The sequence below is a fragment of the Olea europaea genome, chromosome 6 (assembly GCF_002742605.1).
Source record: "Olea europaea var. sylvestris chromosome 6, O_europaea_v1, whole genome shotgun sequence".
In the NCBI taxonomy this organism is placed as follows: Eukaryota; Viridiplantae; Streptophyta; class Magnoliopsida; order Lamiales; family Oleaceae; genus Olea; species Olea europaea.
In genome coordinates this window covers 16,413,733-16,439,104 of record NC_036242.1, presented here as the reverse complement: position 1 = coordinate 16,439,104, position 25,372 = coordinate 16,413,733, and the positions used below count along the sequence as shown (strand labels likewise).

Here is a 25,372-nt window from a genome sequence, read left to right as displayed (position 1 = left end):
TCTTTTTTTTGGGAAAGTGTTCTGGATTTTTAGGCGTTTTAGAATTTTTTATCTAGATTTTGTACTAGTATTGTTACATTTTTAGAGTTCAATTAATAATGATTATTGGAGTTATTTGCAAGATAGGCTTTTGCAATGTATAAACGTTGCAAAAATTCTTCCCTCAATGGCAACATTGACCTTCGCAGCACAAGCTAAAATGTTCCAAAAAGTCTTTTGCAACGTTTTTTGGCTGTTGCAAAAACCTTTTTTTGGTGTAGTAGGCATTTTCTCTTAACCTTCATCCCAGAGATGGAAACTCAATGTGATTTTAAGATCTTTTGTTCAATGGAAACTCAAATCGGATAGAGTAGATGCCAGATTCAGCCAAAGTCTAAGACATTTACATAGATGCAGACATGAACAAAGTCAAAGATAATGATACAAATGTATACAGAGATTTAGAGGCGAATGGAATAAAGGCAAATGAAGAAGAAGATGGAGACACAGAGGCAGAAAAAGAAGTTTCAAGATTTAGGGTTGGGGAAAGGATGTTTTGTTGAATTGGGATTTTTCTATGGGTCGGGTAATTGGTCATTTGAGTTGGGTTTTACATGTTTTAACAACGATTAATGAATGTTACACAAATAAAGCCTTTCACAACATTCAAAGATCGTTGCGAAAAATTCCACTTTTTACAACATTCAAAGATCGATGCAAAAGGTTACACTTTTCACAACAGTAGGAGAACATTGCAAAAGGCTGTATATTAAGATTTCCAACAACGGTCACTGAACGTTGCTATATTAAGATTTTTAACAATGTTCAATGAACATTGCAAAAAACAAGACTTTCGTAATGGTCGATGAACGTTGCAAAAAGTGTTATTAGCAACATTCATTTGAAAAATGTTGCCAAAACTCAATTGTTTTAACCAATAGCAATATTCACTTGTTGGAATGTTAAAATAAACCTCTTTAGCAACATTCATTTAATGAATGTTGCCTTTTGCATATTGCAAATAGTTATTTTTGTTGTAGTGCCAAAATCATATCGAAGGCTTTCATTATCAAGAGGTATAAATCTGCAACATTCATTTAATGAATTTTATTTTTGTTACTTAGTACTTTTCCTTCGATCTTTACCTTAATGTCTTTAACCATTTGACTAATATTAATGACTTCGCTTGAAAGTGTACTAACATTTAAGCTATTATTCACTTTTACACATTTATTCCCAGTCTTACCTAAAGAAATATTAAAAATAAATGAATGCGTAGATCCAAAATCCATGAGGACAATAGTGAGTATATCAGATACTGGTTACATACATGTTATTACGTCCGTGTTCTGATCATGTTCTTCTCCTATCAAGGAAATACCCTAGCATTTCCTTTCTTAAGTTGATCACCTTCTTCCTTCTTCTCTAGACATTCTCTAAGAAAATGACCTGTCTTATCACAAATGTAGCATAACCCTCTTCACTAAAGACACTCACCCAAGTGTCGATTGTTGCACTTGGGGTATTAAGGAAAAGTTTTGTTTGAATATAACCAGACCTTTCCTTTCTCATTCTGATCTCTGCCTTTCCCTTTGTCTTGACCTTGCCACTTTTTCTTTATAGAAAACTCGATGTTGTGCCGGATTTTCTTCTCCAATCCTAAACCATTAGAGGTTGCTTACACTTGACATACAACTTTTGCATAAGTAATATATTGCTGGGCTATCATGATTCCCTTAATCTCTGACTTTAATCCCATTTTAAACCTTTTGGCCTTTGTAAGCTCAGCGTTTACCATATGAAGAGCATATCTAGAAAGCCGTTCAAATGTCTTTTTTTATACTCTCTGAGTCACAAATTTTCTTGTGTGAGAAGAAGAAATTGTACATTCTTTTGATCCTTCAATGGCCGAAAAAATTATTTACTTATTTACCCATCAACAACTCGAACTGGTTCTAAGTGGGTTTACGTTGTTAATCTGCAGTTCAATTACATGTTTCAAACTCCCACCAATGTCCAGCATCATCAGTGAACATGAAATTCACACAAAAAACCATTTTAGTGTCGTTGCAGTTCATGTGCCCGAATATCCCTTCAAAACTTCTTAGCACTCCTTGCCTGTGAAATGATCACCTTACCATGAAAGGACTGGTATTTAAAATGATGAAACTGCTTAATAATCGAGCTCATGGTGTTACCGCATCTTGATGTGCCACTTGAGCCCCCTGCCTGCCCAAGTCTTGCACGCCCTCAACAAATCTCTAAATATAGCAGCTTGATCTTCTTGTCATCGTGTCATTTCCTTTAAATAAAAATAACTTTTATCTTACGAGGTACTAAACCATACTATCCTTTCCTAGCAATCTCTCTATGTTTAGCCATGTCTGTCGTATATTTATGCTATTTCAAAAGTGTTATGTAATTATGTTTAAGTTATATGAGAACCATATTATTAATCGTATAATTCTACACAAAGTACTAATATGCTAATTGACTACTTTTGGAAAACAATGATGTATAAGAAAAAATTCACGAAATTTTTCAAGTAATTAGTATGAACAAAAATATGAAGGATAATATCAATAAATAAAAATATTCATCATCCTTTCATACCTTAAAAATACTGGATAGTGGCAGACTGATGAGCATTGGATTCCACGGATCTCATAACTTAGAATTATATATAGAAATTTTGTACAATAGATGAAGGGGATTTTCTTAAAATCAAAGAGGGATTGAGACATTGCTTTTCGTCTCATTGATTTGAATAACGCGCAACTGAAAAGGCTCCTAGGTGAGAGTGAGGTCATAAGTGGACCGTCTAAATTTCAAATTCTCCTTAGAAAGTTTAGGTCTTTTTGATAAAATTTTCTAGTTTTACGAATATGCAAATCAAGAAAACTCAAACAATGAATTCACAATAAAGGATTAAATACTTATAGTTATTTATTTTTTTAATTACAAATTGAAAAATCTATAGGAAAGTAGACTTGTGCTTTGACACCAAATTGTAGTGTACCAAATTCTAGCAATTGGATGAGTTATCAAACACAAATTTCTTAACGTGCTTAGCAAATAAATTTCAATGAAATGACATATTCAATAAAATTGAATAAACTTAAATGAAAGATAAATTAAATTTATTAAAATATGAGGACCGTTTTGGAATCGTATCTTAAATCAAAACATTAAAAAATCTAGTTCTAATATGCAATAAAGCTGAACTAATTAAAAATTATAATGTTGCCCAAAACTAATCAAATTCAACAAATAATGTACTTCGTGATGAAATCCGACAGTTGGCACACCTATCCATCTACCATCGTCCAACATGCTAATTTTTACCGAAATTTGTAAATAAAGAGGGAAGGATATAACAAATTATACTCACTAAAATGCTTGCTATTTTTCCAAACACGAAATTATGCATAAATTTTCTTGCCAAAATAAAATGAAAATCATCACACCATGACAATTGATAATTCTAGCAAGCACCGCAAAATAACATCTAGGCTAACTAATGCTCATAGGTACGCCTTAAAACATTTCATGATTTCTCCATAAGGAACACTGAATTGCAGTAATTAAATTCATACATAACAACTTATTTTAGAACACGTGAAGAAACCACCAGTAACAATGATAACCTTACCTCAAACTATTAAATAACAATTTTTGATTGGCGAAAATGAAGGATAAAATTGAAACTCCTTGTAAAACATTCTAAACTTTTTAATAGGGATTTCTGCTGAAATTTTAAAGAATGAAACAAAAGTTAAAGAATGGATTTTGTGGCAAACATATGTGCATGGCATTTGTATTTACAGGTAAACTTAAGATAGTTTGATTAGGATTAGGATTTATCATAGCCAACTAGTTATTATCCTAGATTATTTAGATAATGACTAATTGATTAGTTCATTTGTATCAAATTTCAAATACAAACTATACTCGCACGACATGTCAAAACATGAATGGTTTTCCTAAATTGTTTTATAATTAAATTCTAACTAAATCACAAACTTAAATCCTAATTCAATGGAGTAACTACGTGGTGATAGCTTAATTAGTTTAAGATAAATTTATTATATTTATATCATCAACTTTCAAAATATCCTAGTCAAATTGAATAACTTTAATTGACTTTGTGATAATTAATATCAACATCATAGTCAAATTGAATACCTTAATTGGATTTGTGATAATAATATCATTAATCACGTTTAAAGCCATTTTATTTATTTTTTTCAAAAACTGTATTGGCCAAAACATCATGAAGGAAATGAATATGTATACTATTTCATTTACAATTTATTTATTTCTACTTCGATCACTCAACTATTAAGAAAAATATCATTTAGATGCAAATTAACTACTAGCGTAATGAATTGACTTGTATAAAGACTTACTACACTTGACATTCCTATTAATTGGCAAATAAATTATATGCAACACAACTAGAAAAAGAGGTGGTCCAACTCTTTTCTACACTAACCCAAACCCGCTCATCCATTGACATTAAAAGGGCTCTTACTTTAACTTTCGAGTAAGCGTAATTACTTTTGTCAAATTATGTAGGAATATAAAATGTTGACTCATCTAGACAAAATTGGGTCACAGATTGAATTATGCTCTAATATCAAATAAATAAAAATAATCAATCAAATACTTGGGCACAACAACACCTAGAGGTGTATATACAAAATTAAGTAATCAATAAAAGGAAATAAGTCACTTATTTATTATTTATAGATGATTAAGTTTAATGTCAAATTAAACCATAAGTGTCAATCATGCAATATAAACATTACAACAGAAAAATAAATCAACACCAAATATGGTAACAAAGGAAAGCCCCTTGATGAACTCTTCAAAGGGATCAAAAACCACCAAACAGACCTTGCTAAAAAGATCCACTAGACAAGATAACTTGCAGTTGGTCTAAACATAGTTAAACTTTAGTAGACTTTGACTACCCGACATGTAAACCACCGAAGAAATTCTTCGATTGTGCAAGCTGCACTTTCTTAGAACTCTGAACTTTTTTCCATTCACGTGGATTTGACTACCCAACATGTAAACCACCGAAGAACCTCTTCGATTGTGCAACCTGCACTTTCTTCGAACTCTGAACTTTTCTCCATTCACGTGGATTACAAAAACGAACTCGTTCTGGAACAACTAGAACTCTAGTTGTTTCTACTAACTTAAAACTCTAAAGGCTTATTGGTGAAGTATCGTTGTTTTTGGTGTTTGATCTTTTGTGCTTTGATTTGGAGGATGAAACAAGAGATTTATGGAATCAATTTGATCTTTGTATCATGTGCTCTCGATTGAATACTTGATCAACCAATTATGCAAAAGATACATGGAAATTTGATGCTTTGATCTTGTAGTTGAATCAAGGGATCTTTATATTGTGCCATTGATCTTTAATAATGTGTACTCTTGAATGAATAATTGTTCAACCACACCTTTGGAATGGACCAATGCTTTGGCATTTATAATATGAAGTGTTTGAAGTTGAATGTGATTGTAAAAAATGTCAAAATTGCGAACAAGTCTATGTTGGATGACACCACCACGCAAGCAACGGACTTGCGGGTAGTGAGTGGTCGATCATGTAAGTGTTATGCTCTAGGTCCAATCAACCTTTGACATAAATACTTTTGATATATAATTAATGCAATTTAATGGCAGATCTATTATTTAATTAATAGATAATTAAATTAAATAATAAAGTCCGAAAATTTAAATCTTCATAATTTGTTAATCACGAGGAGTTGTGATTGTGAGATACAAATTACATATGATTGAATCTTAAATCGTCCGTGATCGTAAGTAATAACGAGATACGAATATCGTTATCGTGGATATACCATCACGTGTGACATTTATTACTTGTGAAGTAACTAGCTGATCTCATAAGCTAAAGTGTGGTGATACTTGAATGAACACATGAATGTTTTGTCATAGAACAAAACATTGAAGCCCCGGCCTAGAGATTCCACATAGATGACTATCTGAGCGTCAATGGTTAATCTCTAACGTTCGGTAGCGGGATTGGTCCTTTTGACTTGAGGTCATCATAGTACCTTAAATGAGATCGGTCAAACTTTGACGGCTTTGGATGTTGCTCTGCCAAGGACTGCTAGTACGGCATTGTTCGGGTATGTCAAAAATCATATGAAGGTCGTGAATGACCAATAGAGGATTCGTCACTCTTAGATAGTAAGAGATTATAATCCGCGTTTCATTCAATTAAGTCGATAACGAAATTCTCGGCCAAGGTGTAATCATAAGTCAAAAACGAGTTTTTGACTTAAATTGACTTAATAGTGGAGTGAAAGATATGATCAATAATCAGGATTGACCACACTTTTATATCTCATAAATGATCTGATCATATTGATGAAGGGATTATAGTTTCACGGTAAACAAACAAGTTTGGTTTTGTCATACCACGTGACATTTTTCGTCACATGTATTGCCCTGACACATTGCTAGATGTCAATCTGGGATGACGAGTGTGAATTTGTGATACATTAAAAGGGTGTTCTGATTTATCAATTTTAATTAGATTAAAGTAATATTTTGTGCCGTTAGGTATTGTGATAGGGAACCTGATGGGTAGTACACAAAAGAGAATTAGAAGATTGTAATTTATAAATTAATTAATTTAACAAGCGTTTGATAAATTAATTAATTGGGTTGCATATTTATGGGCCCGAATTAATTAATTAGATTAATTAGTTCACGCCTCGAATTTAATTAAAGGGGGTAATTAAATATTGGTCCGGGTCAGGCCAAGCCCGTTTGCGCTTATATAAATATGATTAGGGCTTTCAAATTTAGTAGAGAATTCATTATTATTGCTAGCACAAGAAGAAAACCCTAACCCTGCAATCTTGTTCTCTGTGTGAATCACCGTTGGAGGCTGGATAATTGGACAACCGTAAGAGACGGATGAAAGTTGCTGGAACAAAGATAAGCAACTAAGTTTGCAGATCGTGAAAATGTATCACTTTTATCACAATTTCTATCTAAACACAGAGGCGACTCCTGGTGGGAATTGAAATTTGTTTTAATTTTTCACTGTGCATGTTAAGCAGATTCCCAACATATCCTACTTTGTGTTTGTTAGACACTGTTTAACATCTTTGTGGAATCAAAAGTTGATTATTATGCTTTTCTAGCTTCTAGCAATTAAAGAAAATTTGATTTTCATTTTGTCTGAAATCTAATGTAACAAAAAAAAAGGGAAAAATGAAAGAACTAGGGTTGAACATGGATGCTGCGACTGATGGGAGAGGGCTCGCGTGGGGTTGCTGCAGCGGCAACAGTCGTCGCTGAGCGTTGCAATAGCGACTGTTGTTGCTACTGTTGTAGTTTTAAATTATGTAAAATGAGGTCATTGTGTAGTTTTAAATAAAAGGGCTTCTGTGCAACTTTTAGATTTCGGGGACCTTGCCATTAATTTGAAACTTAGATCAAAATTGCAATTTTCAAAATGGTTTTGAATTTGAAATTTAAAATGGTTTTAAAATTATTTTAAAAATGTGTTTGGCCCTAAACTTTCTATTTTGACCTATTTAAAGTTTTATTTAAAATTGGTGACTTTTTATATTTTCGATAAAATATGATTTTAACTTAGATATTAAACTTGACCCTAAATTTAATTTTATTTAATTTAGGAATGTTACCCTAAATAAAAATATTAATTCAATCTAAATTAGAGTTAGACTCTAATTTAATACTTAATTAAATTTTGATTTAAAATAATTTTTCACCCGAATATATTTTTGAAATTAGAATTGGATTCTAATTTGACGTTTAATTGAAATTTGATTTCAGTTAAATTTTCTTACCCTAAAATTTTCCTTGGAAGTAGAGTTGACTCTAATTTAATATTTAATTAAAATTTGATTTTAATTAAATAACTCGCCCTAGCATTTCTAGAAGTTAGAATTGGATTTTAATTTGATATTTAATTAAAATTTAATTTTAATTAAATTGTCACGCCCTAAAATTTTATTTAAAATTATAGTTAGACTCTAATTTGGTGTTTAATTAAAATTTGATTTTAATTAAACAAGTTCACCCTAAAAAATCTTGAAATTAGAGTTGGACTCTAATTTAGCTATTTAATTAAAATTTGATTTTAATTAAAATTCAACCGCCTTAGATTTTGAAATTAGAGTTTGGCTCTAATTTGATATTCAATTAAAATTTGATTTTAATTAAATAGTCCTGCCCTATAATTTTGAAATTAGAGTTGGACTGTAATTCGATATTTAATTAAAATTTGATTTTAATTAAATATGTCCGCTAATTAAATTAATTGATTAATATGATTAATTAACTGTTTAATTGTTCTGATCCATTTTGTCTAAAATAGTTTAGACGACTTAATTGTTAGAAACTTGAAACATGTTTACTTGTAATATTAGATATTATATTTGAATACATTTATTTGATAATTGCATTATTAGTGGATGATTATGGACTCGATAATATGGATGTGTTGAATGGTTGATTTTTAATCTGGTCATTTTGTGGGCCTACGAGCTCTTAATTGTTTTGGACTATTTTAATGTTAAGAACAATTGTTGTTCATGCCTATCTTGATTAAGATCTTTATGGTATGGTAAGCTAGAAATAACATTTATATTCTGAATACCAAGTATTCTATAATGAGTATAGAAGTTAAAAAGCATAAAAATGATAATCTAAATAATACTTAAATCTGGCATTGTAGACTTGGTCATATAGATGAAATGCAATTCCAATATTACATAGAGATGTATATATGGAATCAATTGATTTTGAATGATTTGACAAGTACACATCATGTCTATTAGGCACAATAACCAAATCTCCTTTTATTTGAAAAGGATAAATGTCTGCATATATATTTACATAATACATAGTGATGTATATGGACCTATGTCAATTAATGTCAGATAAAGTTTCTCTTATGTTATCAATTATAATGTATACTTGATAAAATTCAAGTATGAAGTTCTTGAAAGGTTTAAAAGATTCAAGCTAGAAGTAGAGAAACAAACCGGTAAAGATACCCTCACATTAAGATTCGATCAAAGTGAGAGTATCTTAAAGATAAAATTTAGATTATCTAAGAGAGAACGAGATTCTCTTGCAGTGGACTCCTTCATATACACTGTAGCATAGTGGTGTATCTACAAGGAGAAATCATTAACTATTGGATATAGTGCGACTAATAACAAGTCATGCAAATCTCCCAAAATCATTTTTGGGGTCATGCACTGATTGCAGTGAGCTACACACTAAATCATGTCACATCTAAACTGGTTAACACAATTCCATACAAGCTATGGAAAGACAGTAGTCCCAATTTGTCACATATGAAAGCTTGGGATTGTGACGATTATTTGAAACACGTTGAATTGGATAAGTTTGAGACTAAATCCAATAAACATATATTTGTGGGATATCCAAAACAAATATTTAGATATCAATTCTATTAACCCCTTGAGAAAAAAGTATTCATCTCACGATACATCGTCCCCTTAGAAAAATGTTTACTCTAGGAGAGGACAGTGGAAGCAAGATAGAACTTGAAAGAGTTCAAGAGTCCACAGATATAATTAACCAAGTAGATGAATCCGAGTTTGATCCCATATCTAGTGTGGGACATACTCTTGATCAGGACGTAGAGACCTCTAAGGACATGAAAGCTCCATTTAAATTTAGTAGGATCATTCGACTTTGAAGAAGGTGCTTGGAGCTAAAACCTTCGATTTGATGGAAAAGTCAAAATGTTTGATTTTATCAAATTTGAAGATGAACTGTGATTTTACAAGAAGATAATGGGAGAATTGTCGTATTCCTAATATAATAGGAAATGACATCCCCAAGTTTCAATCGTTAAAATTATGGTTGTTAAAGGATTTTTCGTTAAAAATATGGGACAAGCAACTTGATCTATAGAGATAGATATAGAAGATTGCTTAACTCGTCCCAATCTATATAGATAAAATCTTGAGAAGGTTTTATATGGGGAAAAAGGGTTTACTCTTAAACGGTGTGTTGGAAAGGTTCCAAATACGAAACAATCGTTGATTCAATAACAGAAACCTAATACATGATTGCTTCAGAAGCAGCAAAGAGTTGCAATATTGATCAAGATGTTCATTAATGAACTTGGAGTAATTCCTAATATTGTTGATCACATGACATTGTATTATGATAACAATAGAGCCATCGCGAGAGCGAAGGAACTAAAGTCTCATCAATGATCCAAACATGTAATAAGCTAGTATAATCTCATCATAGAGATAACGCATAAAAATGACGTAAAGAGAAGAACAAATTTCCACATTTGACAATATTGCAGATTCACTAACAAAGAGTTGTCATAGCATAAACATGATCGTCATGCAGACTGTTATAATATTGGATACATAGTGATTGGATCTAGTGCAAATGGGAGTTTGTAAGTATTATGCTCTAGGTCCAATCAACTTTGGACATAAATACTTTTGATATATAATTAATGCAATTTAATAGCAGATCTATTATTTAATTAATATACAATTAAATTAAATAATAGAGTTCGTAGATTCACATCTTCGTAATTTGTTAATCCCTAGGAGTTGTGATTGTGAGATACAAATTACACATGATTGAATCTTAAATCGTCCGTGGTCGTAAGTAATAACTAGATACGGATATCGTTATTATGGATAGACCATCATGTGTGACATTTCTTACTTGTGAAGTAAGTAGCTTGTGAAGTAAGTAGTTGATTCACAACCTAAAGTGTGGTGACACTTGAATGAACACCTGGTTGTTTTGTTATAGAACAAAATATTGGAGGCCCACCTAGAGATTCCACATGGATAATCTCTGACGTTTGGTATTGTGATTGGTCCTTTTGACTTGAGGTCATCATAGTACCTTATATGAGGTCAGCCATGTTTTGACGGTGTTGGATGTTACTCTACCAAGGACCGCTAATACGACATCGTTCGGATATGTCAAGAATCATATGAAGGTTGTGAATGACCAATAGAGGATTCGTCACTCTTAGATAGTAAGAGATTATGATCTATACTTTATTTAATTAAGTCGATAACGAAATCCTTGGCCAAAGTGTACTCATAAGTCAAAAATGAGTTTTCGACTTATATTTACTTAATAATGAAGTGAAAGATATTATCAATAATCTAGATTGACACACTTCCATATCTTATAATTGATCTGATCATATTGACGAATGGATTATATTTTCACGGTAAACGAACGAATTTGATTTTGTCATACCACGAGATATTTCTCGTCACATGTATTATCCTGACACATTACTAGATGCCAATCTGGGATAACAAGTGTGAATTTGTGATAAATTAAAATGGTGTTTTAATTTATCAATTTTGATTAGATCAAAAAAATTTCATGTCGTTAGGCATCGTAATGAGAACATGATGGGTCGCACCCAAAAGAGAATTAGAAGAGTGTAATTTATCAATTAATTAATTTAATAAGCGTTGGATAAATTAATTACTTGGATTGCATATTTATAGACCCGAATTAATTAATTGAATTAATTAATTCACGGATCGAATTTAATTAAAGGGATTAATAAATATTGGACCAGGTCGGGCCATGCCTATTTGGACTTATATAAATATAATTAGGGTTTTCAAATTCAGTAGAAAATTCATTATTCTTACTAGTACAAGAAGATCCTAACCCTGCAATCTTATAGTATACGATACTTCTTTACAAGTCTATGTAAAAATACATATCAGAGTACTCAAGTTGCTATTACTCGCAATAATATTTTTGGAATACCTTATTGGCGCAATTTCTCATTAATTGGAAGATACTTACTTGGCAAATTAATTAGCCAGAACCACTTGTATTGGAGACATGAATGGATCCATTCGTGATGGATATTAGTCTATGAGGGATCCAATCTTTTGTGGTGGCAATTGATTTGAGACCATATGATAGTGTAAGCAAAATGAAATTGATTATCTTAATCATCCTCAAAAGGTCATTATAATAATTCTATTTATCAAATTAATTTCCTTATATTACGTAACAACATCATACAATTGAATGATCAAGTTGCTATGTTATTTAATTTCATAAAATTGATAAAATTATATTCATTTTTTGTTAATATGACCCAACAATATTCAATCTACCTAATCAAACAAGACTTCAAGAAAATTTCTTTGTTTTACTAGGGATTCAAAATGAACAACCTAAATGTGCAAAATCTACAATTCCACGAACTATTCACTAATTCCGACCTTTTTTTATGAATATTCAAATTGTTTTATCAGTCAAATTTACTTTAAAAACTACCTTTGAAAAAAAAAATCATTTTTGAGTTGTAGTCTTGGAGTATTATAATTCAGTTAATATGAACAATAGTCACAGTCAATTTAATAGGTTTTCTATTTTCCCCTTTGTCCAAATTACAGATTAGTTTTGCTCAATTTTTATGATATTTTGATGCTTTAATAAGTAAAATTTTCGCATAGATCAAATTCAAAATTAACAATCAAATAAAATGGTTTAGATTATTTTAAGATTGAATTCTAAAATTCGATATAATATGAGAGCCCTACAAGTTCAAAGGAGCATCCATGTAAAATTCAAATAAAATGTTAAATTTCTAAATTAGTATTTTCAAAAGAGTCACCATATTCCGAAAACGTAATAAAGATAAAAATTTCATATTAATCAATTGCAAAAATAATAATCAATATAAAAGGTTAAACTACATAACAATGTCAATCTTTAAAATGGAATTCAAAAGGCACGATGAACATATCATTGTTCTGTTCTACATGAACCAAAAAACAAATTTGCCAACAAGTGAGCAATACCCAAATGATAGTGTTTGAGGTTGAATCGGATTGTGAGAAATTGTCAAAATTTCGAATAGGTCTCTGTTGGATGACACCACCTCATGAGCAGCATACTTGCGGATAGTGAGTGGTTCATTCACTGCTTGAGCGCCAAAGACACGGTTGGCAAGCGGTGCCTTTGATCTTTTTTTTTTTCCCTCGCTCGAGTGCTCCTTGCTCGGCCAGCTTGTAATTTGCCGCAATTTGTTCTCCTTGTTCCATCTTTGATTCTTCAAGACATATACAACCAACCCTTGATTCCTTGACTCTAATTACATTTCAAGAACAATCATTCTTAACACAGAACTAACCAATTACAATTTAGAGCAACATTTATGTTAAAAATATTGACTAAAGTTTTCCTATTCATGAGGCTGAGTTTAATAGTTTTAATAATCATTTTATTACTGTCTTACAGTATAAGAAACTTCTTCACAAGTCTGTGTAAAATTATATATCAGAGTACTCAAGTTTCTATTAATGAATTTTCAAACCTTACACTTTAAAATACTCGCAATAATATCTTTGGAATACCTTATTAGCGTAATTTCTCATTAATTGGAAGCTACTTATAACCAAAGTTAATTGTTCAAAACTGCTCATATTGGAGGCATGAATGGATCCATTCATAATAGATATTTGTCTATGAGGGATCCAATCTTTTGTGGTGGCAATCGATTCAAGAACATATGATGGAGGAAGCAAAACTAAGGTGATTATCTTAATCATCCTCAAAAGTTTGTTATAATAATTCTATTCATCAAATTAATTCTCTCTATGGGATACTATTATATAACGTAACAACGTCAAATATTTGAATAAGTTGATATGTTATTCAATTTTGTAAAATTAAGAAAATTATATTTATTTTTTGTTAATATGATCCAACACTATTCAATCAATCTAATCAAAGTCTACAAGAAAATTTCTTAGTTTTACTGGAGATTCAAAATGAACATGGGAAATGTGCAAAATCTACAATTACGCATACTATATATGTCCTTATTCACTAATTCCACACCTGACAGTTTAATTCATCCATTTTATGAATATTCAAATTGTATTTTCAGTCAAATTTACTTGAAAAATTATTTTTAAATTTAAAAAAAAAAATCACGTTTGAGCTGTAGTCTTGAAGTATTATAATTCAGTTAACAGTCAATTTAATCAGATTTCTATTTTGCCCTTTGTCCCAATTATTGGTTAAGTTTTGCTCTCAATTTCTAAGATACTTCAATAATTTAATAGGTAAAATTTTCACACATATCAAAATAAAAAATATCAATCAAATGAACGGATTTTGATTATTTTAAGATTGAATCCTAAGACTCCATATAATATGAGAATCCTACGAGTTTAAACGAACATTCAACTAAAGTTCAGATAAAAAGTTGAATTTCTAAATTGGTGCTTTCAAAAAAGTCACCGTATTCCGGGAGCATATTAAAGATAAAAATTTCATATTAATCAAATGCAAAAATAATAATCAATATGAAAGGCTTAAACTAATTAACAATGTAAATTTATCAACAAGTGAGAAATAACCACACGTGAGCAATAACCAAAAAAGTAAATTTGTCAACAAGTGAGCAGTGACTACAGAATATGTTGCTTCCGACATGCTACACATTTTCTGAGAATTATCACAGACATCACATTTTCTGAGAATTATCACATTTTCTGCCTTGAATACGTTCAATTATTTAACAATTAATCGACAAATAGAAATTTGTCATCTTCATTAACTTTGTAAAATTTAGGGCCTTGGCCACATAGACATCCTACCAATAGGAGAGTCACTTGGACCCCCTTCGAGTAGGACACATATGGCCTTGTTCGAGTAGCATATTTCTATTTATTCTAGAATGTAAACGTTTTCAATTCGAATACATAACAAAAAGGTTTCCAAAAAATAAAATAAAAAAATAATAATAATAGTTTCCAGTTTATTCTATTTTTATTGAAATTGGAACGCTGACACTTTATAGAAATTTCTAAGAAATTTTTAAGTCAAAATATTATGAAACTTTAACTAAAAAAAGCTAATTGCCGCTTTGAATTAAAAGTAAATTAAATAAAGAACAACACCTTAACCTGATTTTGATTATTTCGCTAGATACAAGAACAAGGTTGAGAATTGGAAGAATTTCATAATTTTAAAATGATCAAGACAATAGCTAAAATCGTAAAAGAGCTTAAATAGTAACAAAGCCTCAAAAAACCTTACGAGGCTGCGATGATATAAAGGCTAAAATGTCCCTTAACAAAAGAAATACTAGAAAGTTAAATGTAAATGCAAATGGATAAACCCCTCCCTCGTATACCACATCAATATTTAAACATGGGTCTCAGAAGCAAATGGGGTTCACATTGATGGTATTCTAAGTACTCCTTGATAAAAAATTTAGTATATTTTGATAAAATTTGATAAAATATGTAGTTGGAAAAGTTAATAAAGTTGTGAATTTAATGATATGCGGGATTAATTAAGTTTGAGAAAACGAAAAATTAATAAAATTTTATCAGACACGTATCCAATTGTGAAATGTAAATATGATTGGAAGACTATTTAAGTTTTGAAAAGTGACTGTTAATTTAATTAAAAATTATTTAGACACTTTATGACAACAAGTTACTGGGGTCATCCTCCTTTTGCAGAATCAAGCTCATGCGGTACCAAATGATTTGAAGCAAAAGTAAAATTTATCTTCTTATAAAATAAAAAGAAAGAAACAAATTAAAAGGGAAAAAAATCGTTACTTAACATGTTAATTTTTATGAAGGCTATTACATAACAAAATGAAATAACAAAGAAAGCAAACACTTGAATGATATTTAATATAAATAATTATTAAATAATTAACAGCTTATTATACCACTACAATTAAAATGTAACAGAAAATGGACAAAAGAAATACGAACAATTAGGATATGAAAACTACTTTTTTATATGTTAGAAGTGCCTTGAGCAGGAACCAATAAAAGAATATTTAATAAAGATAAATTTATTGAAAAATCTACAAACCATACGCCCTCTTATCCTCTAAACTATTACAAGTCTTCGAATCATTTTATTAATTACTTTTGCCCCAAAAAATGAAAAATAAAATCACGTCTTAATAACCAATTTGACCATATCAAGAACCACCAAAACCTTCGTACCAGATCTAAAACTACTTGTTGAAAGCGGAATAGCTCTGATACCACTTTATTGAGAAGCCGACAAAATATTGAAAGAACTAAAAAATATGAGTAATATGGAAATAATAGATCACAAAGAAACCAAGATTTACCTGGAAATCCAAATCGAGAAAAACCACAGGTAGAGGTTGAGAATTTACTATAATAAATAGTAAGGAGTTACAAATGAGTTCTTTGAACCAATAATTAATTGGACAATTGGTGAATTCCATTATGTGTTGTACAACACAAATTTATGACCATAGATTCCCTAACATACTAAGAGAATTAATATATGAAAAGTTTAATATAAAGTGAAATCCTAATATAATGGATAAAATCAATAATGGAGAACTTGAAATAAGATAGGACTCAAATTCATTTTGGACTCTTTTAAGATATATTCAAGTCTACTACCAAACTCTCAATACTCCTCAAACGGTATTTCTAGTCAAATACTCGACAACAATTCGAGTCGCAGCCCAATTCTAACAATAATTTTTAATTTTTATCTTAAGATAATCAGACATATTATGCCATTATAATCAATGAGAAAGCAAATATATAAACATAAGTGATTTTGAGATAATCTGACAATTGATAACGACAATTCTAAGTTCCTATCCTACGTTTTCCACCGATCACCTCTAATCATCCACCGACACCCAAAAAAGTATTACTTGGGGGGTGGGAATGAGAATAAAGTTTGTCCAACGTTGGATTTCATCCACAAATTTTAAAGGCAATCAAAAATTTATTTCCTATTTCAACTCAACTTCTACATTTAATGAGATTGATATATGAATTTTGATCTAATATTTATCTATGATTATAAAAAGGAGATGATTCATCTTTCATTGACGGGAATTAGATACAAGGAAATTATTGATGAGTTTAAGTAAAGGAGTAACAAAGGTAAGGAATTTTTATGAGAATTTAGACTTTAAAATCTTCTATTTGTAGAAGAAATAAAGAGACATCAAATATGTATGTTGTATGGTTTAATTTTTTATTGTTCTAAAACAATACATTTATAAAGCTAGAAATAATTAACAAACTAGAGTACTAAACTAAATAGAATACTATATTCATTATTAAATATATAAGACTAGAATACTAAACAAACTAGAGAACTAAAATAACTAGAAATATGGATTGTTACAATAGGATAAATGATAAAATACAGTACTAATCAAGTTTATCGTTAATATGTCTCGTAAGATGATGCTTGAGCGCGTGACACATGAGGAAGTGCAACTTACCACCTTTAACATTGTGACAAACAAAATGAAAATTAGTATCGAGCTGCTTATTGTGCGAGTAAAATAATGTACTCACACATTGATAAATTGTGCTAATGTTGTCACAATAAATGAATAGTATACTTGAGTTAGCGACATTAATCTCTTCCAACATTTTAAAGATCCTATAGTATTTCTAGAAGCAACAGCTTGGTACTCAACCTTTGTACAAGATAAGTTGCTCGTGAGGGTTCCATTAGATTAGATCACAAGCTAATAGGAAATTGGCATGTACCTCGCTACGCACCTTTGGTGGAGTCAATAAAGTTAGCTGCTGCAAAAGGAGATAAGGTGGAATAATCAAATAAAAATCATTCATGTTTCAAGAGCTGGGAGACTCTTGCTGTCTAATGGATTATCAATTTCATTAAATAATCGTGATTGAAATATGAATATGACCTCCATGAATCATGAGGTGCAAATATGATTGAAAAACAAAACTTAAATTCTGAAAGTAGTTGTCAAATATTGAATTGACATCATAAGACATTAATAAAATTAACGAGGGGCAATTGTTCATCCTTTCGTGGTGGGTATCGTCTAAGTGGACCCAATCTTATGTAGTAGAAGTAACTCAAAAAAGTTTGAGAAACATGTGATATAATTGGGAAGATTTTTTGTTTAACCAAAAGGGATTATTTATTTATTTATTTTTATTCTTAAATATATCCAAAAGATTGTTAAAGTAATTCTATTTAAGAAATAAATTTCGTGTCGAGAATTTTACATAAAGTAATAAAATAGCAAATATTTATTAACATTCGAACAATATAATATTAACAATTTTAAGTTAAACAATAGTTTACTGGTTCATTAAAATAAATTTTAATGATGTTACACCGACCACGGGTTGCCAATGCGCAGCACACTTTTCTCCATGTCGCCTTCTAAAAATTACTTTTAGAGGGTTTCAAAGCAAAACAAGTCTGAAATATCTATATGCTTATGTGGCAAAAGTTTTTATACAATTTATATTAGCGTTATAGATGCTCTTAGGAATGAGTTGAAGGATTGGGGATAAATTTCAAGAAACATCGAAAAATTTTATAGAATTTCTAAATGAAAGTTGATGTCACTGTTTTATTAATTTCATATAAAGAAAATTTTTGAGAAATGAATATAACCAATTGTAGGAGAAGAACACGTTATGAGGATCCTGATGGAATTTACAAAGATAAATATATTGAACGATCACGTTATGAGTCCTCTTATCAATTAAATTGTTACAAGTAATACTTCAGTCAATTTAAAAGTCAAATTTACTTGAAAAATGTCGTTTTCTTTATTATTAAATGGAATTCTTATATTTAATTACGATATTAGGATTAATACTAAATGGAAAACAAAAGATCTTCCACATAAAAATGTATTTCAATACGTAACGGTGACATCGATGGTAAATACTAAAGTCATTGATCGAATTCATCAATAAATTATCAATATCAATGGACGTGAACGTGCTAAACATTTTCTTGGCGGTCCCACACATTGTAATTCCCTCGTACATTTTCATATTATGGCATAAAAGTCATAATAACGTGGAAAATATTGGAGCATGTGGTTTGCACCCTATATAAATCCCATAATCAATTCTTAGTGTTATCAAGCAAACGTCTTCTAATTAATAAGCATAGCTATTTATCCAAAAATACATTTCTCTCTGCCATGGCAGTCTACAAGAGCCCCTCGTCTATACCCAGCCATTGTTCTCATATTCATACAAAAATTGCAGATAATGGAGCTATTAGACCATCTCTTGTTGCATGTAGAGCTACTCCTCAGAAGTGGACCATTCAAGAAGCAACCTCTGAACTCTCTAAACCCCGCCAAATTATTCTGAATGGACAAAGTTTTAAGGTTATTCATGTTCTATAACTATATATTTACATATTTTTTGTATATTATGTGTCGATGTATATTCACGCAAAGCAAAAAACAAGACTGACTTGCAGGATGAATTTTCCATGGAATATGAACAAAAACTGAAGGATGTCAGGGAAATATTGAAATCAGAGGAATTAGAAAATCGAATAGAAAGCTTAATGTTGGTGGATGCTATCCAGCGACTTGATGTTGATTACCATTTTCAGGAAGAGATTGAAGCAGTTCTTCGGCGACATTACATGGAAGCTACCACTTCTTTTGATGGATACCCTCTTCATGATCTTTCACTTTTCTTCAGACTCTTGAGAGAACATGGTTTTTCCATTTCCGCAGGTTGAAATTTTTTATTTTTTATTATTTTTGTCTTTGTTTGGTGCTTTTTTTTATTAATGAATTGAAAAAAAAATGATTATTAGTCGTAATCAAATTAATTCCATGACACAGACATATTCAACAAATTCAAGGGAACAGATGGGGTGTTTGAAGGGAAATTAAAGCAAGATATTAGAGGATTGATGGAATTGTATGAAGCTGCGCAGCTAGTGACAGAAGGAGAAGATATTCTTGATGAAGCAGCAAAATTTAGTGGCCAAATTGTTAGTGGCAGATTGAAGCATCCTTATCACAGAAGCATTGCAAGATTTACTGCAAAGAAGTATATTAGAGATTTCCAAGGCATAAATGGATGGAGAAAAAAATTGAAAGAGCTCGCAAAAATGAATATTTCCATGGCACAGACCGTCAACAAACAAGAACTGGCCAAAATTTCCAAGTAAGAAGACATAACACGTACGAAAATTTCTTGACTATTTTGAGGAAAACTAAAAATGGAATCTTTTGTAATTTCAGGTGGTGGAAAGACCTTGGTTTGGCTCAGGAATTAAAGCAGGCTAGGAACCAACCATTAAAATGGTATACATGGTCTATGGCTTCCCTGAGCGATCCAAGCATGTCGGAGCAAAGGCTTGAGCTCACCAAATCCATCACGTTTATTTACATAATAGATGACATTTTCGATCTTTATGGGACACCAGAAGAACTTACTGTCTTTACCCGAGCTGTGCACATGTATAAAACATTTTCTTTTCTGATTTTAGAAGGGAGAGCAACAGTGGACATGCAACATGTTGAGATGTGGACGTTGCATGAATTTTAACTTGAATATCTTTTGATGATTTAAATATTTAAATTGTGGACAGGTGGGACTATTCGGTCGTTCAGATGTTACCAAAACCGATGAAGATGTGCTACAAAGCCCTTCTAGACACCACAAATGATATAGGGTGCAAGATCTACAAAAAGCACGGATATAATCCGATCGATTCACTGAAGTCAGCAGTAAGATAGATACTCTTTTTTCATCCATACCAATATGTGGCCCTTGTTTGGTTTTGATAAAAATCAAAGTTTTAGTATATTTTGATAAAATGTATGATTAAAATGTTAATAAAAACTATAGATTAATAAAATGTGTGGTTTTAACTTTGACTTAGATAAAAATCTAATATTTTTGGCTAAACAAAACTATGGCCTAATATATCTCTGCATGACACATACATAGATGATATTGATGGCATATCCTTTATTTGTTGTAGTGGGGAAGTCTGTGTGACGCCTTCCTAGTAGAAGCTAAATGGTTTGCTTCAGGGCACTTGCCAACCTCACATGAGTACCTAGAAAATGGGAAGCTGAGTTCAGGAGTACATGTGGTGCTCGTCCACCTCTTTTTTCTTTTGGGAGTCAATAGAAAAACAGGAGGGGCCGTTCAATTGGATGATATAGCAGAAGTCATATCCTCTGTGGCCACTATTCTCCGTCTCTGGGATGACTTTGGAAGTGCCAAGGTAATTAACTACATATTAAAATTTTATATTATAACTCCACAGTACTTTCCCCTCTATAACAATTTAACCTTTTAGGCAAGACCATCATCTAGAATTTTAAACTTTATAATTGATGCTCCCTTGTTAATTAATTACACAATGATTGTTCATTTGTTTTGTATCAAAATAACGACAGGATGAGCAGCAAGATGGAAATGATGGTTCATACATAGAGTGCTACATGAAAGAGAATCCAGGATCAACCATTGAGACTGTGCGAGAGCGTGTTATTGATATGATATCAAGTGAATGGAAGCATCTTAACAAGGAGTGTTTTTGTTTAAATAAAAACTCATCAAGCTCATCTTTCACAAAAGCTTCTCTTAATCTTGCAAGAATGGTTCCTCTAATGTACAGTTACGATGACGATCATCAGCTCCCAATCCTTGAAGAGTTCATCAACTCCACACTCTTTGATGATACTGTCTTGGTACACCGTCCTTAAAAAGAATAGCGCAAATGATGAAAAATTCCACAATTCTTGGTTCCTGGCATCTAGCCTTTTATCTCCATTAAGAAATTATCTATTGAGAATGTATGGTAGAAATAGTTGCAAAGGCGATGAATTAATGCCTCGAAGCAATGACATCGATATATTTGTTGCATCATATATTGTTTGAAATTAAAAATAATGATACATAGTACGCTCTTTGTCGGGTCAATAGATACAAGTTATTCTAAGTGGCATTTTGTTCACTAATCCACAAACAGATATGTTAAATATTATATGAGAAAACAATTGAAAAGAAAAATCACGAGGATATATTCACGTACCGCAAGATTATTTATGAGCTAAGTTTATTGATCTTCAGTGATCCAAATTCCAAATGTATTGCTAGAACAAGAAAAATTGCCAAGTGATTCGTATTCTTGTAAAAGCCGTAGTGCCACTATTAAAGGAGTTAAAATCACTATTTCATGTATTTCATTCTAATCAATAAAACATTTAGGGTTTGTTTGTGGCAATTTTTTGGAAAAATATATTTTGTAATATTGATTTTTTGAAGAATGTGTGATTAAAAAGTATGGGGAACTGTGTGGTTCAAAAATGACCACTGGATCCAACATTTAATTCAAATCTCACTCTTGCACATTAACAATGAATGATTGTCACATCACATTATGGACACCATTATGTGCAATAATTATGTACAAGTAGAATTTTCCTGTAAAAAATGTGGCTCAAACAAGGGCTTAATGCTGGCCTCCCTTATTCTCAATTTACATAGAAGAATTTTTTCCTTCCATGTTTATTTCCATTCTTTTTCCTTTTGTTTTCCTTTTTTCTTTCCCAAGATCCCCGTGTTTTCTTCCTACTGTCTTTTTTCTTCTTCCTCTTCGTTTATCTTTCTCTTTTCTTTGACTAGGTCTTCAATCTCGTTTTCAGATTTCAGCGACGTTGGCGTCCTCATCAATCACCATTTATTGCAAATTAACAGCAAACCCAGATCCTTTTCCACTTTCCACCCAAACCATTTACCCGTTTCCTCATTTCAAGTTCATTAAAATTTACCCAATAAATCTATGGTTTTCTCAAAATAATATTATATATCGTCAATCTTTTGATTTTGGTGCAAGATGATTATAAGTTTTACGCATTCCTTTAATTTTATGATTTCTTTTCAGTATTTGAATGGCTATAATTCAACAATTTTGATTTAGCCCTCAAATTTTTCAATTTCTTTCATCCCACTAATCTTTGTATTTGACATTATGGAACTGAAGCAGGTGTTCGTTACACATACTGCCTCTCTTTTTCTCATCTCATTTAAACTTCCAGTGCTGAATTTTGGTTTTATTCAACTGATTAGTGAAAGTTCGTGTATGACAATGCTAATATATCTTGCATTAGTAGATTTATCTCTTCCAAGTCTTGTAGGGAATAAAGTGGCAAACAAGATGTATGATACCGACAAAACTGTATAAGGTTGAGTCACTAAGATCTTAAAGATGAGACTACACACCCTTTGTATGATGAAATTTGCAATAATGAAGGATTACATCAACAACATTAATACCTTATTTACTCAAGATACAACTTTGAGTTTTATATAGAGGATGCTGAATGTGCTTAGATCCTAATTCAAAGTCATCATGAATCATGTTGACCCCAAAAAGTGCGCCAATAGATGCCGGTCCCACCCGCGCTTGCGTGGGCGAATGTCCAACACGCTAAGACACGTGGACGGTCTACAATAAGCGGTTCAAATGGGCGTGGGAGTAGCCGAACGACGCGGGACGGTGACGTTCGGAATCCGGCGAGTTATTCGTGATCCGATTGTAAAATAATTATCAACCGGTGCTCGTCAATGTATGTGTAAAAGTGTATAAATTTGATTTACGTATTGCAAGTAACTGAGAGAGTTGAGTAAATATAGTCTTTTATATTGATTCTTGCATTCCTCCTTTGACATTATACAATGGGGGTATTTATAGTGATACATATGGAATGGGGACCCTTGGATGAAGTGGCACGTGGCCTCATCTCCTCAGTTTAAATGTCTGTTCATAGGCATGGGATTTGACTTGCTAGCTTACAGCGCATTTATTATTTGTGCAGGACCTCCACGCTAGTGACAAGACTCGACCTTTATGCTTATGACAAACATTCCATCAATCATTCGAATAAGATCTGTGCAGGGGATCCCTTGGGAGAAGTGACCATGGAGGATGTTTCCTTATGGTTGAGGCTCGCGCATCAACTTCGGGGCTTCGTCCATTCGAGAACCTCAGCTACAACAAAAGCCTTCCACGCCTCGGGCCATGGGCCTCGGTTAGAAGCAGTTCGGGTGTAACCCACCTCGGCAATGTGGGCCACCTCGGCAAGAATGCCACGTGGATCAGGATGAGTGGCCTACTGGCCCAGGTGGATAGGACAAGTGTGACAACACGCAACAATAGTCCCCCAAGTCCAAGTATGATCATTAATGTAATGCGTGGACTTTAACGGAGTAAAAGTTGAAAGAATTTTTGAATTTTTTGAACCCCCAGATAAGTCCCCCAAGTCCAAGTATAGATATTTATATCATGGTTGGAGTTAGAGAAGTTTTGCTCTAGGTAGGTGTGAGGAAACCGAACCTGCGAGGCCATAATGCTGAATGGGTATGAAGGAGCCGAAGTGGTTGGGGAACCGAACCTGCGAGGCTTGAATGCTGAATGGGTGTGAAGAAGCCGAGGTGGTTGGGAAACCGAACCTGCGAGGCCTGAATGTTGAGTGGCAGATGATGAAGCTAAGGTGGTTGGGAAACCGAACCTGCGAGGCTCGAATGCTGAATGGGTGTGAAGGAGCCGAGGTGGTTGGGAAACCGAACCTGCGAGGCTTGAATGCTGAGTGACAGATGAAGGAGCCGAGGTCCAATGGTGATTATTGTGCTTTGGTCTCTGTGCCAATGATTTGATGTTTTGTGCTTGTTTTCGAGGAAAGGTAGCTGAACCGTTACGACTTCCAAGGCTCTGGCGCCGACGAATTAAAAATGCAATTATGAGCGCAGCTGGCGTTTCTAGAAGCAGACGCGTTGGAAAGGTGCGTGTGAGGTACGCATAGATAGGAGGCGTAGGATTTCAAAAACTGTTTGAATTCAACGCCTCGGATTGGATCTGAAATGGAGGGCTCTGATCGACTAAGATTTGATCTGACGGGTGGGGTTCGTCTTGGACCTGTATAAAAGGCGAGGAAATCCCACTTTTCAGAAATTTTGAACACTTTGCATTCTCAAATCCTTTAAAATCTCCCATTTTTCGGCGTCAAGGTTGTCTGTGATTAGATTCCGACCAGTCTCCATCTGTGTTGAATTCTTTTAGGTACTGTTTGCATAAAAAACCGTTGTTATTCTTTGTCGTCAAACAATGGAGTCCACTTCGGGTAGGGAGCTTGTCACAGTAGCATCTTTAGACCATGGGGTAGGTCATGGGGGGATGTCCGAGGTGGATAGGTATGCCATGGCCGAGGAGGACGTGGATTATACCCAGGAGTGGGGGGCTTCTAGAGTGCCTTCAAACATGACGGGGAAGAGGTTGGGAGAACTTAGGGAGAGGTACAGTGTGCCTCATAACATAGAGATGTTAGTCCCCGAACCGAACGAGCGGGCCTGCTATCCGAGGCCCGGCTGTGTGTCCGTGAGTGAATACCTGTTCAAAGCAGGTATGCGTCTTCCTTTGCACCCGTTCTTTAGGGCGGTGCTTAGGAAATTCATGCTGTCGCCGACCCAGGTTCTGCCGAATGGGTGGAGCCAGCTGG

The 25,372-nt window shown here is 32.6% G+C and overlaps 1 protein-coding gene across 3 annotated transcripts; it reads left to right on the top strand.

The window, feature by feature from the left end:
• The first annotated feature begins 18,964 nt into the window (after nt 1–18,964).
• On the top strand, nt 18,965–21,828 carry LOC111396009 ((3S,6E)-nerolidol synthase 1-like). Of its 3 annotated transcripts, none has more exons than XM_023022256.1 (7): nt 18,965–19,225; nt 19,309–19,585; nt 19,697–20,024; nt 20,102–20,320; nt 20,452–20,590; nt 20,848–21,096; nt 21,272–21,828. In XM_023022256.1, exons 1-7 carry the CDS (start codon nt 19,034–19,036, stop codon nt 21,578–21,580), a joined length of 1,713 nt encoding a protein of 570 aa, XP_022878024.1. In that variant the 5' UTR covers nt 18,965–19,033; the 3' UTR covers nt 21,581–21,828. The 3 variants fall into 3 exon arrangements, with proteins under 3 accessions (XP_022878024.1, XP_022878025.1, XP_022878026.1); XM_023022257.1 differs by having other exon boundaries at nt 19,321–19,585; nt 21,272–21,612; XM_023022258.1 differs by having other exon boundaries at nt 19,724–20,024; nt 21,272–21,612.
• The last annotated feature ends 3,544 nt before the right edge of the window (nt 21,829–25,372 follow it).

Excerpts from the sequence above, each read along its gene's own strand:
- LOC111396009 (XM_023022256.1), top strand. The coding sequence starts at position 19,034 with ATGGCAGTCTACAAGAGCCCCTCGTCTATACCCAGCCATTGTTCTCAT. Across the intron at positions 19,226-19,308 it reads TGAATGGACAAAGTTTTAAG|ACTGACTTGCAGGATGAATT; the intron begins GTTATTCATGTT and ends GCAAAAAACAAG. Across the intron at positions 20,591-20,847 it reads TCGATTCACTGAAGTCAGCA|TGGGGAAGTCTGTGTGACGC; the intron begins GTAAGATAGATA and ends TATTTGTTGTAG.